The following is a 20,338-nucleotide window of genomic DNA, read 5'->3' as shown; positions in this document are numbered from 1 at the left end:
CTATTCTGTTATTGTGTTATTTTAAAGATTAGAGATTGGCCATCTAAAATCCATGCAGCATATTTCAGCCCATTGTCATTCTGTCTTTGTAGTCAGTCCTCTGACAACAGCTCTCTGTATCTGTTAGTAATAAGTGTCTGACTTTGATGGTGACTGACATATAGGATTCTGCAGATTAAGGGTTGAAAAGATGATGGGAGTCAGCAGGTAACTCTCTTGGGATGCAGTTTAGCACCGCAGTATAACACAGCCTGACAAGGATTCATGATGGTTTTTTAGAGAAAAGTTATCTGTCATTGTTTTTCAGTCTGGAGAAAGTCCAGTAATGCGCAAAAAGAAATTGTAATGCCCGTATCCCCATTGTTCAATTTGAACCAATTATATTAGATCTATGGTATTTTAAAATATATTACTTTATTTTTATAGGCATTGGTATCCAATTCTATCAGTGCCATTGTGAGATGTTTTACACTGGAGTAAAATATATTTCCCAAAAATATCTGTATTCTCACGGTAAAGCTGCAGATGGATGAAAAAGGAAAAAGCAACAAAGCATGTTTACCTCAAACAAGTCTCCATATCAAAATTCACCTATGTTTTAGAGCAGAGGTCCCCAACATCTGGGTCCAGATTTTACACTGCTTACACAGGAGCTGCTGAGAATTTCAGAACAGTGTAGCGTACCCCAATTTAATGTACAGCATTGCATAATATGTTGGCGCTATATAAATACCGTTTTAATTATTAACCACCTAGCCGTTAAGCCCGACCTTCGTACGGGCAAAAAAAAAAAGGCTAGGATGGTTAACCCCGTATTTTTGTCGCATCCATACTTACCTGGTCCCCTACTAGAACCCTTGTTCGGACATATTTCTGTACGTTACAGGTCTACAATTTAAAAAAAAAAAAATCATGAAAAACAGTGGATCACTTTTGGTACAGAAATCTAGACCTCAGTGTAACGCTCAGGTGGTTAATAATAATAATAATAATAATGATAATATTATTGTGCTGACAGGCGGCGGAGCTGCTGAGAGTAGCAGAGCAGTGTAGGCTAATGGATGCTATCATAAAGGGATCATTTACCCACCTACCCCTGTACCTCCTCCCAAGATCTTAAGGCATGGTAAGTCTTACCCCGAAAGTGATATTTTCATTTTATTATACATGAGGGTTTGTTAATAAAGCAGTGAATCAGAAATTCAGCACACATTTTCTGATGGAGAATCTTCCAGACCCACAGATTTGGTTCAAAATATTTTTGGCATGTGTATGCCCTAATACTGGCATTTTTGATAATGGTACCTACCCAGATTGAAAAACCCCTATTTTTTGGATGAACTCTAACAAAACGCTATGACGTAGAATTTATATCCATGAGAATATATAGCCATGGGACTTTAACAATCTCTGAGATGCAGAAAAAAAAAAGACATTTAGGATTTTTGTTTTTTTACTCCCCCTCCTGTTCTGCATGTCACTGCAGAGTGCAGCCTAATCTGAGTCATACAAAATGAAACCTGGTATCTTGCCTCTTTATAGGTGAATCTTTTCCTTTTTTCTTCTAGATAGTAATATACATAAATAAAATATATTAGGTACAGTGTTATTGGAAACACAATAGTTTTCTAATTTGTACCTATTTCCTCCTAATGAATACTTGTATACCTAATGAATGCATGTGAAAGTGCTTTGTATCCTTTATATAATGGCCTGCTAATAATGAAAATAAAGTAGTCTATCTATCCTCTAAATAGGGCTTACCTTGTTGCCAACCCCAAGATATTCCAATTGGTTAATAGAAGAGAAAAGCAGTTTTTTTGGCAATATATAAATTGTATTAAAGATGAAATCTAAATACATATAATAAGGCACTGATCATTGTGTGATACACATATATAAAAGCATGCACTTGGTCATCCCCAATATTTCCCTAAAGGGGGAAATTACCTAATTTGTCTAGACATAGTATCCCTAATAGCAAAAAACATTAAAGCAAAATGCGTTGGAGTACAAGACGTTTCTCATATTAGCGTTATTTGCTATTAGGGATACTATGTCTAGTCAAATTAGGTCATATCCCCCTAGGTCATATCCCCCATTGTTTATATGTGTATCAATCAATGATCAGTGCTTATGTATTTAGATTTTATCTTTAATGCAATTTATATATTGCTAAAAAAACAAAAACAAACTGCTTTTTTTCTGTCAATCTTCTATTAACCACTTGCTAATAATGAAGGCTACCTTTTATTTCAGTGGATTACAAAAGACCATCCAATAGCCATTGTGTTTTAGCAGCCAAAGCGTTTTATGCACTAATATTCTTTCAATAGTCATATTTGTGTTGACAGCCTGTTCTGTAGTCTTATGGGTAAAGCTCACACAATTCTATATGGATTACAAAAAAAGTTTAATCCTTGGATACTGAAAGATTAAAGCTCTCAAATCTGTCTACAGTCTGTTGATACAATATCTTTCCTTTTCTTCCTAATCCAGATGTGTATTGTATCTAAAAACATACAGAAACACTACATAGGAGAATAGCACTGACATATTTATAAGGAAAACTCAATAAAGTGTAGATTGCAAATGTCTCCTATCTTTTTATTCCAATTCCACAGATTCATTATTTGAATGGACTTTTAGATAAATATGTTGCCATTTTCATAATTCAGGTAATAAGATATGGGGTTTATGCTATGGCTATATTTAAGCCCTGCCGTGAGGATAAATAGTCAAGTTGACCAACATTATTCTACCTAATGACCATCTATTGAGGATGAACAGAATGGTCAATGGACAGAATCTAAACACTTAATAAAATGCAAATAGGTTTATGCATTTAGGTAATTGTGTCTTAAAAATTTAGGTTCTGACAACATACAAAATGCAGTAATAGTTTTCGGCACTTTTAAAGTCTTACACCAAGTAATATTACCATCTCTTAGTTTACCGCTACTTACCCCGGGTGTTTGACCAGTAGGCTCATACTAAAACAGTGAATAGCAGCACAGAGCCCAGTGATATTTATCCACAATGTTTTTTTTTCCTTCCACGGTACTCATCTTTAGGAGGAAGATGAATGATTATTTTAGTATATTAAGATGTCTATTTACTACGCACTAAAACAGTCCCTGATAGAGAAACTTCCAGGTCCATGTGTTTCAATGGCAGTAATAGATAATCCACCAGGCAAGAATCATGGATTTATAAATGAACAAATAAGTGTTATCTCTTACTCTCTTCTTCTCTCTCATGTCGCAGAGGAAGCGCTAGGCGCCACCATTTTCGGTCCTCTTTTTTCTTCTTCTGGCTATGTCACCCAATTTCTCACTGCGGAGGCACGAGATCGGGTGACATAGCCTGTTGTAAAGGGAAAAAAAAGTGTGCATGCGTGAGATCGGCATCTCTTTCCCCTTAGGGTAGGAAAAAGCCAAGAAGCAGCCAGGAGCCTCCCGGGATGCGTGACGTAGGTATCCCAAGAGGCTCTGCACACCCATTCTGTCTTTATCGCAGAGGTGCTTCATCTTTTTTTTTTTTTTTTTTAAAGGGTGTTACATTTAAAAAAAAGTTGTGTACCCTTTTTATGTAAATTAAAATCTTTGAGTTTGAATTCGATTTAATATTACTTTCATTTTACTATTGTTGTTATTATTTTTATAAGCACTAGATATAGCATATTTATTAGTGGGAAAAAATGCTTCCTTTGATGGATTGATAACCTCCCGTTTCCACCTCTGATACTTAATTCTTTTTGTGCTCTAACTCATCTTATTTGTTCAACTAACCCCTTATGAACCTGAAAAGTCTACCTTCAAGCTTATAAGGGGCTAAGGTCTGAGGTGACCTTGCTTGAACCAAATGATGACTACCTTGCACCCAGTGGTGCATCCTTTGGGAAAGGGAAGAATGGCACAAGCATTTGTAACAACTATTTCATAACACTCTCTTGGGCACATGGAGTCAACGTAAAGGTAAGTATTGACAACTGAAGGTATGGGGTTTGAATGTGGAAAGGAAATGGGTGTGTGTTTAAAAAGTCCTGTACTAAAAGAAAAATATAGGCTGCCACTGATGGCCTATTTCAAAAAATAGAAGTTGCCTGCTGTTTCTGATCTAATCATTTACAAACTCGGTAGTATGCAGCTAGCAAGACCTAAAGTTCTGATTTCCAGATACCTAAAGGTCTTTATATATAGAATAAAAAATATTGCACTTTGCTTTACATATTGATGTGTTGGTTTAGAAAAAATATTGGTATTATTAGTTTTTTTTTTATTACTTTAAAAGTAGCCCTTGTTCACTGAGCACATCAACTAAAATGAAGACTTTAAAAGCTCCATGTAACACAAAGTCTTTTAGTACTGAAGTTAAAGCTGGCATTATGTTGCTATATTATGGCATCCATGACATACAGTATATGTTGTGGCTATGGTTTATAAACTCGAAATAGCTTCTAAAAGCTGTTTGGCAGGTACGGATCAGCATTATGAGTTATTGTTGAAGCTACCATATAAAAACAGAAATCTCTAGGTGAAGAACACATAATGGCAAACACTACTTCTACAGACTGTCTTGCTGCACAAAGACAACATAGTAGACAAGAGATGACATTGTGGGTGGAATTCAGGGACCTGTGATGGATGATAAAGTGGACACTCAATGCTAAAGTAACCTGTAGTTTTTTTTAAGCATTGTTAGCAAGTAGAAAATGAGCCCTAAAAGTCCCAACTGACCATTTTAAATGCAGGCACTCTGGGCCTGATTAAAAAAAGCTCTTCAAGACTGGAGAACATAGATTTTCATGAGAGAACCTTGGAGATCTTCCAAGCCAGGATTTCTTAGGTTTGCTGGATCATCCAGGTTCTCCCTTAAAAGAGCTTTATTAAACCAGGCCCTCTGTGTAGCAATTTATACTTATTGTTATTTTTATTATTTATTAACAATAATAATTTTATTAAAAAACAGTATTTATATAGCGCCAACATATTACACAGCGTTGCATATTACTTAAAATTCTTAGCAGAAGCAGAGATATTTTTTCTCAGCAGCTCAGTCCAACTTTCACCAACTACCCATTGAACCTATTCATTACTTACATCAGAGATTATAATCAATTAAATCAATAACAAATTAATACTGGGAAGGAAAATGAGTAAATAGTTTCTCTGTGAATTGTGAGGATAAATTACTCTACAGTGCTTGCAGCCAAATAGGTTAGTGAAAACTTATTTTTAAAGCTTAATTACAGTTTGCTGTTTAAAACTTGTAAATAGCCAAATGACTATATATTTTTGTCCATGTTCACTTCAAACTATATTCATCATTGTAGAACCATGGAGGTTGTCATGGTTGAAGCAAGATTGTCAGCAAGAAACATAGGTAAATAACTTTAGCAGAAAAAAAGTTCAACCATGGAAAGCCCCATGTTTATCCTATGATGAACACTTTAGAGTTGATTTACTAAAGGTATAGCTTGTTCATCTAGCAACATATATGGTGAATATGGTGAGAATCTGGTGGGAGAAAATTAGTTTCACTTGCTTGGACAGGACAGCAGAGAAAACGTCATGGGGGTCTAACCCTTATCTACTCTTCTTTCCTACTCTCACTACTCTCTCTAATCCTAAAAAATGTACACACTCTAAAAAGGGGCATTGATTACTTTCATCAAAATAAAAAAAGTGATAACCATATCATTTAAATAATACTAAATAATAATTCTGACATTTATAAAATAACATAGGAGAATTATCTTTTGCAAACTTCAATAAAATGTTTTATTATAAAAGAGGACCATTATAGTGCTGGTAGGAGGAATTTATTCCTTCAATAAAATTAAAGTGCACAGACAGCAGGTTACGGATGACCTGAATTTTTTCAACTTTTACTGTTTAGTATGCATGGCACTGTTTTTTGAAATTATGTAGATCTCTTAATTTCAATTCTTTTTATAGTAGAAGCTAGGGAGAGCAAACCAACCCACCAGGTTCTAATAAAAATTAAAGCATGGACACCATACTATGCAAGTACCAGCCTCTAAAATTTAATTATTGCAAACCCTTGCTTTGCAGGGCTCCCACATTTTAATTGCCCACACCCCCAGAAGCAAAAAAATCGTTTTCCAGTTTAATGGCCTCACACATGAAGGTCGGTATATATCTGTGTTTTAATACTAACATGAATTCTTTAAACAACTTTTTTTTACAGGATTTGGAAAACAATGTTTACATTTTATTTTAGACCATTAATTGGATTAAACATTTATACTTTTTGCAAATGATACATGCACTTGTACAGGGAAGGAACTCAGCAGGTAGGTTGTTCCAAACACCTTGGAGAACTAACAACAGATCTTTTGTGCTTGCAGTCTGCCTCAAATCCTTCTGTTTCTATATGCAATCCCTGAAAAACTTCATAATGTTGAGATCAGGGCTTTGTATGGGCCAAACCATCACTTCCACATGCCTCATGCTTCTTTATGCTTAAAATAGCTCTTAATGACATTTATTTATTTACATTAATTTTATTGGCATTTCTAATAATCACTGTTTCGAATGTTAGCATTCACAGACACATTTTGTGTCATAGGTTTATACTGAAAACATTTTCCTGCATTTTCAGGTAAAAATTTGGTTTATATTTTGGTCGGTTTATATTCAAGTATTTATGGTATGTAAAAAATATTTCAAATCATATGCATTTTTCCTCATTTGTTTTGCAGCACCACCAAGAAAGATGCCTGCAGGATCTACCATGTAGGCACACCATAGCACCTGCTTGGCAAAGGGGCTCCACTTGAAAAATAGCTGAAAGAACACAAACGATTTAAAAAGGCAAACCCATACATATAAGCCCCTAGAATTCATCAATGTCAAAAAACAGCAGGCAAGATGAAAATGTTAATTAGTATGTGGTTCTCAGTTTTTAGTCACATAAACAATACGAACTGCAAAACAAAGCAAAATCCAATATTACACCATCTGTAATTAGGTGTTCTCAAATTGCCTGTGTATAGAGATTTAGATAATGTGAGAAAGATCATGTACACTATACCACCCCATAATGAATATAATTTGGCTGGCATTCATGGTGGAATCAAAAGCATGTCCCGCTGTGTATATTGATTTGGCTTCAATTCCCAGCCACCTAATATCCTCTGATGCATAATGCCACTCAAAAAAAAGCCATACTTGCAATGCTAAGTGAAGGTTTTAAACTCTAAAAATCAGATTTAGCAGCGGGGAACTTTAAGACCTCTGGTTTAAATTCTTAACACCACAAATCATAGACAGCTATTATTAGCTTTCCATTTTTCTCTTAATACCTTGCTTTCTTCTAAACAATGCCATTTCAATTTAAACGCTTTACCCCTGAGATTCTCTGAAGTGTAAAGATCTAAGCGTACTGTAATGCTATGTTGCCATTTATTTTATTTTTTATAAACTCATTCAGATTGCAGGTTGGCTTGATGAACTAAACATTGTGGCTTAAAGGCTCTCACTTTTTGGTAAAATAATGATGTAGTACTTTGTGCTTACAGGGCATATCTGCACAGCATATACTCAAAGTGGACTATTCCATGCCCCTTTAAACCATCCAGACCCTAACAAACTGTGTAAAAACCTTAATTAGGATACTACATGCTATGTGAATGTGTGAAGCATAACTGTGGGCTGCTCATACACAAATTTTCTTGGTGTCGCTACTTTGGTCTAGACCAGGGGTCGGCAACCCGCAGCTCCAGAGATGCATGCGCCTGATGGGGGATCTCCTTCCTCCTGTAGACACTGCAGAGGAGGGGGATTCCCCTTCAGGTGGGCGTGTACAAATGAGCGTGCACAATGACATCATCGTTAGGAAAGTTTCACAGCTGTGTTTGTGTATCAATGCTGCATGTCATGTACTGCAGCCTTACATCTCTCCTAGTACAAACCTCTATATCCCCTAAACAGTATATCTACCAACTTTAAATTTTCAGGCTTCACAGGGGACCTTCATAGCTAGCAGTACCCCAAATCTCCCCACCTAACCTTAACGACTTTCAAAATATGAGGGTCATAATTATAAAAAATAGTTAAAATTGAACATAAGGGTTGCTGTTTTAGAAGTAAGTGTGTCTATAAGCCCGAAATGAAAAATACAAATTATGGACCCCGGGGGCAAGGAGGTGCGATCCCCAAATTTTTTACCTACCTGTCACAAAACTAGAAATGTCATACTACACTACCCTGTCCCCTTCCCTATTTTGAACCCCAATTTCTCTAGAATGGGGACATGTACAAAACCAAAAATGTAGCTGCAAGTAGGGGACACCTGTGACTACACCCCCTATCGCCATCGTCAGAACATAAAGAACTCTGCCCATCCAAAAAATCCACCCTGTTACACATTGCTGGAGGCTTCTAGTACCTTAACCCCAATTTCTCAGGAACAGGAGGGTACAGGTGAACAAAATTAGAGGTGCAAGTGGGGGACACCTCTGGCTAACACCCCCTAAAATTTCATCGCTAAGGCATCATCAGGACATAGGGAACTCCGCCCATCAAAAAAATCTATGCTGTTACCTTAGAAGCCTCCAGCTTCTAACGTAACAGGATGATATGTTAGAAGCTGGAGGCTTCTAGGGGCATAGTTCAGTGTTTAATTTATTTCAAAGTAGGCCTACACATGCACACTGCACTTATATTTGTTGTATTCTGTTGTTGTAACAGGTAAAATTTAAAAAAAGGTTCAAACTTTTAAAAGTTTATAAGCTGTGTTATGTTTTGCGGCTCCAGACTATTTTTCTTTAATGGAGGAGGAGGCAAAATGGCTCTTTTCACAGTAAACGTTGCCCACCTCTGGTCTAGACCAATGTTACTCCACCAGGGTTCCATGGAACCCAATGGTTTTGCTTATGGTTGCTAGGGATTCCTTGAGCAATAAGTATTTGTGCCTCACTGGTCAGTTTAATTGGGACCAATGATCTTTTTGGTTATCTGCAAGGGTGACATTCTTCCCACTGCTGAGGAACGTAAAAGGTATTTATCCCACTGAACATTACACTAATGTATTGTGGATTGGGGATATAGTATTTAAAGCAAGGGTTCCCTAAGGCCTAAAAGGTTTTTAAATTGTGTAAAAAGGTTAGAAGGGCTTGTCTGGACTAAACAATTAAAATGTTTTCAAAAACACATTTTTATTTATGAAAGAAAATGATTTAAGTTGTTTAGAATATTTTTTTTTTATTTATTGTGAGTCAGCAGGTGCCCTTTATTTTACATTTTACTTTTTCTTTGAAGTTAAACAGCTGTTGTTACCTTATCTCAGTAGTCTTCTTTTACAAGCTTTTAGGTAGACAAAGTCAGACATAAAGCAGGGGGTTTCTAAAGTACCTTTTCCTTAGCCCATATTATTTTCTGAATCCTTTTGCAGGTATGAAATGAGTATCTGAAAAATATGTGTTTATGTAGTTTATATACCCCTCTCGGAAATTATTAAATTAATTAAATGCTTGTTATTTGCTATTTCCTTGTAGCAATACATTAATTTTTACTTTTTTTATGCTGGCTTCCTTACGTGAAATATGTTGACAGAGAAAATGGTTGTTGAAAAAATCACAACCAGTTCACATAATCAATTGCCAGTTCACATAATGTACCACAGAACAACTTCTATAAACTTAAATAAAATACAACATGCTTAACCATACGATATTCAATCAAAATAATTGTTGCTGCCCTATGATATATCATATAAATAAATACCTACTATGGGATAAACATTTGGATTGCCATTGCTTACTTTATAAAAATGTCAGTTTCCTGCTTGCTTTCTGTTCTCTCCTTCTGATGCTCCCTTTACTCTTTCCAGACATACCCTGCTGGGATTTGGCTCATCAGATAACATATATATATATATATATATATATATATATATATATATATTTATTTATATTTATATATAAGATAATATACTATATAGGATCGTGTTTTGTTATCTGCAGTAGTGTGATCAGAAATTAATCATAAAAAATTTGCATTGCATTGAATATTTATTAAAAATTATAAACAATATAGGATGAATCGTTTACTGGTGTCACCAAAGCATGTCTAATATATTTACACACAATATATATCTACAAGTAGAGCGTCACAAAAGATAAGCAGTCAATAGGAGAGGACACATAGTAATCAACAGACTTAAAAGCACTGAGTTATCTAAATGTTTATGATGTCTTGGTAAGCTGTTGAGTTTTTCAGCCGGGAATGACTGAATACATGCAGCAATGGCTTTATGTCACCAATCTACAAAGAGTGTGGAACTGAACAAAAGCTCCTTGTTATATGGACATAGTAGGTCAAAAAGTCTTCAGTTTTAGATTATAAGGTCCAAAGCTAATTCAATAATTCATTGGAATGGAAATAATATCTAACTACCTATTTACAACACAGAGCTGCTTTAGGTCGCTTGACACAACATGCTTGATTTAATTAATGTAACCTAAAATAGAACGTTTTAGAATGTTCACAATTATGAATTCAAAAATGCCCATATCTGTGCATATATTGCAATAGTTTAGAATTTGTTTACCTTTGCTCTTTATGTTTGACACCATGATAGATACTATCTCGAATATTGACATGCTTTGTGCATTCAGTTCATTGATGTTCTGTACATGTATGATCCCTGATGAAGCTGATCATTTCTGCAAAACGCATCGGATTATCAGATTTTATCTTAGTGTCACAATGAGCTAGATATCTGGTTTGTTGATAAACGCAGTATTTTAAATTATAATATAAACAAGTATTTTCAATTTTGATATGAATTATGATATCCTCTTTTTATATATATATATTGTGTTACAATAATTTTTTTTGTATCTTTTATAGAATCTGTGGTGTATGTGAACTGCCTTTAAAGTACTGCTGATATATTTGTTTTGTATGTTCTTAATCTATAGAAATAAACTTTATTTACCCAAATTGCTTTTTTTAGATAAACCAGTAAATAAAATTAATGAGATTTATGTTTAGTAGCCCTTTAAATAAGGTTCCAAGTAACGTCATAAATTTTGTTGGAAGCAAGTTAAATATATTTGGCAGAATGGAGAATCCTTTAAAAAAAACAGTTGTAAGCATTCTATTATTTAATCCTAAACAAACTCATATTGTGTTTTCCTCATCCCAAGATTGCAGCAATTCAGGTCATATTTGTTAATTACGATAATCCATCTGCTTTCAGCTGACAACATAATTACAAATTTAGCAGTTTGCTGTTCAGCTATTCCATTTACCTAAATGGGAATGTATTCTTCATTTTAAAAAATTGTAATTTAAGAGATTAGCAGCTGTACAGATGTTTATGTTGTAAATAATAGTGAATTGCTAAAGGATCTTCAAACACTGAATTAAACTTCCAAAGCACAATGAGCTTGGCTGATTGTTTTAGAAACTTAATTCAGTGCCAAACCATCATTTGCAGCACATCACGCCTTCCTGAAATTAAAAATGTGAGGTTCTGAGATATTTAGGATTCTATCAAACAAAACACAAAGCAAAAGGCAAAAAAAGCTTGTAGGCGCGAGTACAATGCAAATGTCGCTCATGGTAATTAAAGATGCCTACACAGGGATTTGTCAACCTGCTCAAGCTGGAGGAGCTGCCAGATCTCAGTCAATTCTGGCTAACACTGATGTGCAGCAAAAGCTCACAGAGCCAGCAGTCAATGCTAAAAGCAAATGACCAGATCTCATGGGTACAAATAAGTATGTCTGCCTTCTGTACCTACTATATATTATTTCAAGATAATATAAATATGTAGACAATACATACGAACTGCAATTATCAGCAAACTACCATAAACAACTCTCATTCACCCTCCTTATCAAATTCTAATTACAATTGCTTACCTGAAATGCATAGAAAAAGTTCTTATTACACAGCAAGGGTGTTAGCACTGCAGGTCGTGCCGGCGCCGCTGTTCCTAATTGCAGGCACGGGCGCCGGGTCGTATCTTTTAGGTAACCCCACTACCTGTGTTCCATGCCTGGGTTTCCTCCCTGCTGGAGACTTGCTCTGGTGTTTGAGCTGGCGTGGATGTGTCTCTCCTAATCTATGAGGTAACACATACACGCCCTCTGTTTTCTACAGCCTTTGGCTGGTTTCCTGCAGGTATTTAAAGGCACCTCTTACTACAGGAAGTTGCCTGAGCAATCTCAAGGTTTTACTTTGTGTATCTCCTAGTGCAAAGGTGTTTACTCTGTTTGCTTTGCTGTGCACCGGACCTTGCTTACGTTTTTGGACTTAGCCTGTTTGCTGCCTGACCCGGACCTCGGATTACATTTTTGGACTTAGCCTGTTTGATGCCTGACCCTGACCTTGGATTACGTTTTTGGACTTCGGTGCTTGCATCATGTTTCCTGACTCCTGTGGTCAGCTGCCACTGGCCTGGGGATTGCTCCGGAGTAGCACCTGGCAGCTAACCCCGCAGCCCAAACCTATCCTCACCATCAGAGGCTCTAGTGAAGACCTGGTAGCGGCTTAGTTACGCCCCTCCTGAGTATACCCAGTCAGTGGCACAGTGGGTCCACACCTGCTTGCATTCCAAAGGGTCTGTTTAAAGCTCATCAGTGTACATGTTTTGCTGTGCTTCTCATTCCTAAAGTCTTTACTTAAAGTCCTGATGAAAGACCATAGTAAACCATATCTGTCCACAGCAAAAGTGTCAGGTTAAAAACGAAGGGTTGCTCAGAAGTTCCCGGCTTTGCCCTCTTCCAGATGAATTTGAAATATTAGTGTGGGGGCATATGACAGCCTAAAATCTTAGAATGCAACTGTGCAAATCTCAGGTCTTTGGGATTCATAAAACTGTTTTTTCTTTTAGTGAGAAGGCACAAGCAAGTTTCATGTCGTTGGAGTTACGGGCCCTCATGAAGTTTTTGTTTCTCCAGAGAAAGTAAAGACACTTCTCCCCCAGTGTTTATGACATCTTAGTGTGAATGTCCTTTGCTGACTTTCCCTCAGGGGCTTTGCATTGCTCAGGGGCAACTAGGGGCAAAATAATACATAGGCACAATACAAAATAGATTGGGTGATAACTGGTATCTGTCTAACATCGCTGGACTCTTTGAGGAATCTAACAAGGTTTGCACACAAGGCAATGTAACAACACTATGAAAAGTCCCAGGAGGACAAGCATTTCCATAGTTTGTGCAAAGGTTGGTTTTAAAGAATCATTGAAATTTTTCTATTTGCCATGTGTATGAACTCTAAGCATAAAAAAAACTATGAGAAATAGTTTCCTTTAACACTGGAAGAATACTACATTGCCCTCCTATTGACAAATAGGTATTCACATCTCTGTACACCATGCCATACAGTAAAAAAAGGGATTTGGAATGGATAATACCGAGCAGAACAATTCAATTTCAAATGTTGAAGATCTTCCAATGGCAGTCGCTTGTAATTTTTCACAGCTTTATATAGACTTTGCCTGGCAATATCTACTACTATAAACAAATCATAAACAGTTTACACCAAGCAAGAAGTTTTTTAATTAGAGCCAACTGCCCACAGGTTCTAAATTAACCAGCTATGCATTCAAGATATTTTTTATGACTTGAACTGATGACACCTAACTACAAAAAAATCAAATTATTATAAACTTTGCAATCTATCCACATTAAAATTAACCAAAATTAGCCAAACAAATCAGTATATTTAGAATGACCACAGCAAATTAATACATATTCCATTCATGCATTAATTACACAATGCCAACAATATAAGCTAATAGTGTAAAATATATTGATATCCTGGAAAGGGAAATGGTTTACAAACATTCATAAAACCACATGATGTAAAAGCCAGTTAGTGTGATTTGCATTTCAAATATCATATGATTTCTAACTCAACTAAATTTGTAAATATGGCCAAAGATGGAGATCAGAAAATCTAACTTAGCAGTGGATAACTTTGTATTGTCTGGGAATATATACCTATGCTTTGTTCTGGTAACCTTGAAGCACTGGCCTAAACACAAAACATCAATTGTTGGAAAATTTTGAAGAAATAATCCTTTAGCTGTGAAAGTTTTTTTTTAAACTAGAAGGTGAATACACAGGCTACAAATTTGTAGTAAATTGAACATTAAATGTAATATATCAAAACTGAGGTTGACTATTCCCTATCTATAGGTATAGGTAATGATAGCACATTCATTTTTGCAACCTGCCTTAGGCTCAACATCTCAGAATTCGGACCTCTTGCATGTTGCAGGGGGGACAAGAAGGTGCATGGCACAGTTCTGAGTGACAAAGTCTAAAGATAGATAGATATATAGCCTACAACTAAAGCATGTCTACATTACTGAAATCTAAACGCTGAAGCATACAGGAGATGGAAAACAGGATAAGAGCAAAGATGTATTACCATAATAAAAAAAAAGTTAAAAAGTTTTTCATTACCTAGCATGATAAATGGAATACCCAGGAATGTGGAATTGTATTTTCCTCCAGTGAGATTGATGATTCCAGCAGCAGTGAGTGTAGATAAAGCGATAGTGACCAGCCCAAGCAGTCCAAGCCATGGCTTACTTCGGACACAGTCTTGCATGGAGCAGCACAAGATGGCCAGTGAGACCACTAAGATAAGACTTGTAATCAGGTAACGCTCTGCAACCCTGCTGGTTTTCTGAAAATCTTCTCCTAGAGATGAAGACGTGAAAGGGTACATTTTGACTTCTCTGTTTAATTTCTGAAACCTTTCTACGGTTTCACAGAAAATAGATTCCCACTTTTCAGCCACTAGTTCATTGAGGGAGTTGATTGCCTGTAGATAGTACGTGAGCTGAATTGCCTCAGCAGACTTAACTCGATCTTTGCTGTGCACGGTGACACCACCCAACTGGTGTCCATTGTATACTTCTCTGCCATCATTTAACTGTGTGATGGGATAGGTGATGACAAAGTTTGTTCGATTAAGTGACCGAGCTGCCTTCAGTTCCTCCAAAATATGTACTATATCATCCACTATGCAAGTCTTTTCATTGCTCAACATGCAAATGTGAGCGAACGTATAATTAAAACCTGGACGGTGAACTTGAATTCTTTTCACTGCAGAGTGCAACTACAAAAGAGAACAACAAACCAGAAAAAATTAATATGCAAAAAAGCTGCAAATATTTTAATATTGGCATTTTTAATGGCCTTGGAAATATGAATCCAATAATCCTAAGTAATTACTTTATTTCAAATAATGGATTACAAACTGCATCATAAAATAACAAATAGATAAAGATTTATTACATTAATTACCAAAAACAACAGTAAATATACACTTTTTATATTGACTTTTTACAAAAAGGACTTTTTTTTACATTTTCAAATATTTTTGACAATCTTTAAAAGTTCAGTCCACCCAACTGAAATAATTCAGCTTCAGATAGAATTTAGAATCCATTAGGCAATGAAATGATATTTTCCTGCTAAATTTCTATCCACTATTGATATTAGTAGACCTGGGAAACTCAGGTGCAGAGATCCCTTTGTCTTAGCTCCTCCATTCAATGTAGACATAATGTTTAGACATAAAAAATATTATTTTTATTCAACAGTTGATAACTGAAAAGAAAAATCTTTTTGAGTATCCCAATAACCTTTTTGATTTATTTTCACAATATTTATTAGTATAAATGTTATTATCTGACACTGTGAAGCAAGTTATCTGTAGAATCAAGGAATTGTTAAAATTGTTCTCTCAGTAGTTTCAGCTCTCTAATCTCTAATGTAAACACAGGTTAGGTTCTCTGGGGTTGGGAAGCTGTGTGAGTTTAGCTGTTGGCAAGGACTATTTCAGTGTTTCTGCTGTTCACTTTGAAAACGAGTTGCTCCACAACCTCTGTAGATACAGGGTACAGTAGGGAATCAGTGGATCTATTTACTGCTTGTTAGGAATGATTAAACACTTGAATGTCACTACCCTGCCTGGCCACAGGCCTTCCAAAAAATAGATGTAGTTTGTCATATATATATATATATATATATATATTTGCCAGGGAAGAACAGCCTCTACTAAACTCTGAGTAACCCTAAACTGACAGTAGTTTGAGAGGTAAATTTTTTTGGGGTTCTCAAAAATGTTTATTGTTAGTTTATAATGGACTACTGCACTCCATATACCTTATTACGTAAAAATCATGGCAACAATAAAGTGTTGCCAGTATAAGCAATAGGCATTTTCTTCAGTTCAGTATAAAAAGAGTATCAGTATTAAATATTAAAGTGGACCTAAACTCAAAATTTTTACTTTTTACTTTACATAAAAGGGTAGAATGTGAGTGCAGAGCCTCCCAGGATACCTACGCCACGCAACCCGAGAGGCACCGGATGCTTGTGCGCACAAGGAGCCTTTTCTTTTATGGGAATAAAAGTGCGAGATCATGTGACGTGTGAAGAAGAACCCGGAAAAAGACCGAACAACATGGCTGTGCAAGTCAACATCAGAAACATGTCTATTTCTTGGAGTGGGTATATTTCACATGAAAGGCTGTCAACCAATTTGTATTCATGGTCAGAAAAGCAAATAGGATATCTTGAATTTTTTCATGTCTTTAGGTAAACAGAAGTTATACCATTAGACTGTTTATAATAACCATGTATTCTTACTTACTGTAAATGAATAAAGCTACCGTATATACTTTAATATCAGACTGATCAAAGTATAAAGCAGAGCTTTTACATGAAAAAACTGGAAAATTACATTAACTCATGTATAAAACTAGTGCACAAAATGCTTCTTTCTCTGCATCTTCTCTGGAAAAAATAGGGAGAATTAATAAATTGACTACATCGATGGCCACCATGATCTATGTTTATCAGTGGGCTGCTGATAAAGTAGACATAGAATATTTTAAATGGCTAGTTCATCTGTGTAAAAAATTAAATTTAAATAGTCTCCAAAGAACTTCTACTGTTAGAATTTAAAAGGATCTCATGCTGTATAATCAGTGGCTTGCTTAACCCCTTCTGCAATCAGCATATGCTTATTTGTGTTGAAGAAGTCTCATTCTATATGATAGCCAAAACAAACACCAAGAAAATTATTAAGTAACTAGTTGCATGCTTTTGTAAATTTATGGGAAACCAAACTGCCATGTCAAGTTGTCCCATAACTGGATACTTGAGAGCTAAAGTAACATTGTTTGTACCAAAAACTAGAAAGTGATATCTGATCAGTTTAACAGAAGTTTATAGATAAGATAATTTGAGGTGAATGTATATGCACTGTACACGAAATAGTAAGGAATGCAAAGAACACTTTTATCAGCTCATTAATAAATTGTGTTTCCTCAGAAGGGATTCATCCATCAATACTCATTTTATTCAACCAATATTAAAACCACTGAAGGAACAAAGTAGCTTACAAATGTTTGGTATTACCAATTGATCATAGTTTGGAATTACACATCTAGCACACAATAAACAGTACAATTAACAAAACAGTTATGTTTACTACGTGCTTAGTGGTTGTGTTTGGTACTAAAAGCAGCATGACCACAAAACGCATAAATAATAATATGTAAACTAAAAATCGAACAGAGATAAATAAATATTAGTGGGTCTGTGTTCACAGTTCCTTTGATAATATCATATAGTAAGTTAATACGATATCAAAGTAAGGGGGTATATATATATATATATATATATATATATATATGGGATATCTGGGTGAAGGAACAAATACCAAATGCATATAAAAAATTACCAACTTCCTTTAACTCATCAATTGTTATGGTTAATGACTTGTGGGATAGGAAATCAACCCTATTGTGTTATTATTATGTTGTTATTATGTGCCAACTCATACATTTTTTTAAAATAACATATTAACAGTTTTTTCATCTCTAATTATAGCTTTAGAAGTCTCTTTAGGTATTATTGTAGCCTCCACTAAAGTGAAAGTGTACTGTAGGGAAGTTTTTCCACTTTTATCCTATTGGCTCACTAAAAACTAATTTTAATCACCGTTTCCCATGGCCTGAAAATGATTTCAAAGGTTCCTCGGGGGTAAAAAGTTTGAGAAAATCTGGTCTAGACAAATGAACTAAAGAGTTTTCTAATGTATTTTCTTCTGAGTAGTACCTTCATTTCTGTACAGTAGCATTATATAAAATAATATAATGATAAATGTGACTTCCTAAATATATAGTTCCAAAGGATGTGCAACCTAATTAGACCTGTCTGAGGTGAACCTAAAAATATACATAGACAATTATAAAGCTCCTTAAAAAACAGACTATTATTCTACTACACAACTCTGCCTGGAGCTTTTGGGTATCTAAATGACTACTGTAACTTGTGATTATCTATAGTTGATACTTCACAAGGGCCAATTAACCCTCCTCAAACTGTACTTTTTCTACTAATAATTGCATGATACAAAAGCTGAGTTTCCTGATTAATTATCATATCTTCATCGCAGATCTTTGGAGCAGCAATTGCAGGAACCAATTAATTTCTAAGGTTATACGCTTTTATTTCCAAGAAGTCACTTGTAGGATGAATCGTGATTTCTTGCCTAATTCACATTTACAAAACAAAGGCAACCGTTAAGAAAGTGAAGAGCAATTTAGAACAGGCTGGGCTACATAATAGAAATGTGCATACATTTCCTGGGTAATAGCAGTTGCTATTAAATCCTGAAAGATTCTTCATCATGTTAATCTGCCGTTATCATGGCTTGTCCTGTACATCATCAACTCATCTAATGATAAATTATTTTTACTTTAATGCTGCAAACAAAATAATTCCTCTCGAAAATTATTCTAGCACTTAATTTGAAGGATAGTCATTTTTTTTATAGATTACAAAATTCAATATTCAAATGTTCTAATAGAAATATTTAAACAAAATTTGTTATTAGCCCTATGTTATTATATGTTGTTAGCCCTATTCAACAAACTCTAATATAAATTTGTGATCATAATATTTAATTTCTATATTATTACACGATTAGAACCCAATTCCTGATTACAATAGAGCCAACTAATGGCTCCATTTAAAAAGTAGGGAATCAGGCATCACCTCAAACTTACCCTGGTGCAGAATGTTCCAGGTTCATGTGTTTTAATGGCAGTAATTGATTCTCCACCCAGGAATATTTCAGGGAATGTCAGATTCCCCGGTATAAGAATTTGCATTTCCTTGATATATTAGATAAGATATTGTTGACCTTTTTTTACTTAATGGGAAAGGTGGAAGTATGATGGTTTTTAAGAGTGCAAAAGGTTTTTAATGATTACTGAGGGTTAGAAGGGTTAGGCTTTAGACTTGGACTGAGACAATTTTAGTAACCTAATCCTGTTTTTTATGATCTACTAGCTATGATAAGAAACCTAAACATATAATAAAATGTCAGATGTGTCTCTTTGTCTAGCTTTGTTTCAGGATATTTAAGGACCAGACTCCACAGGATTGACTTTCATCACATGGGTTATAATAATTACACATATTTTACCTATGTATACACATTAAGTGTGCCTGCTTTATGCATTAATTATTTATTCCATCAATAGTATTCTAAATGCCAGTCCAATGTAACTACTAAATTAATTTACAGGTTTTTGTGCATTTTATACCCTTTCTTCGTTACTTTCACCTTTTGTATTTGCTTTTACGATGTCCTATAATAATTTACAGCAGAAATTTACTGGAAAAAATGCTAGCAGGCAGGATGTGTGCTGCAGAAGGGACAGTCAATGTCCTTCTTGAAATAAAATAAAATTACCTGCCTGTTTTGGAATTTTATAGTACACTCACCTCTCCTTGTTCCATTCTAGGCACTGTCATTTTCACCCATTCCTCTTCCAGGCTCATGATCTTTCACCATCTTGGCCAGACCATAAAATCTTTCTCCAGTTACTCCATTTCTTTTAGAACTTGTCCCAAAAACTGGACTGCATATTCTAAATAAGTCTGACTAATGCTTTGTACAGGGGCAGGATTGTGTCTTTATCTTTGTAGTCTATACTTTTAGTACAAGAAATTGTTTTGTTTGCTTTAGAATATTCAGCTTTACATCTTTGATCTAACAAATTCTTTTCTATTTTTGACTCCCCCATATATATTCCCCATAGATTGTATTAAGCATGCATGATTATTTTTTTGCCCTCAAATGCATAACTTTACTTTTATCAAAATTAAACATCATTTGCCACTTGACTGCCCAATCAAACTATACATCTATATCTGCTTGTAGAATATAGACATCCTGTATCAACATAATTCCACTACATAGTTTGGTGTCATCTGCATACACAGAAATGCTATTTTTAATTCCAAACTCTTTAT

The 20,338-nt window shown here is 35.2% G+C and overlaps 1 protein-coding gene across 2 annotated transcripts in view; it reads right to left on the bottom strand.

The window, feature by feature from the left end:
* PTCHD1 (patched domain containing 1) overlaps positions 1-20,338 on the bottom strand; it is a 107,937-nt gene that overhangs the window by 40,356 nt on the left and 47,243 nt on the right. For both annotated transcript variants that reach the window (XM_072428336.1, XM_072428328.1), the window contains exon 3: positions 14,456-15,116. In XM_072428336.1, the coding sequence (XP_072284437.1) occupies positions 14,456-15,116 (661 nt within the window). The remainder of the gene's footprint in view (positions 1-14,455; positions 15,117-20,338) is intronic.

Source organism: Pyxicephalus adspersus, chromosome 1, assembly GCF_032062135.1.
Source record: "Pyxicephalus adspersus chromosome 1, UCB_Pads_2.0, whole genome shotgun sequence".
NCBI lineage: Eukaryota > Metazoa > Chordata > Amphibia > Anura > Pyxicephalidae > Pyxicephalus > Pyxicephalus adspersus.
This window is presented reverse-complemented; position numbering and strand designations above follow the sequence as displayed.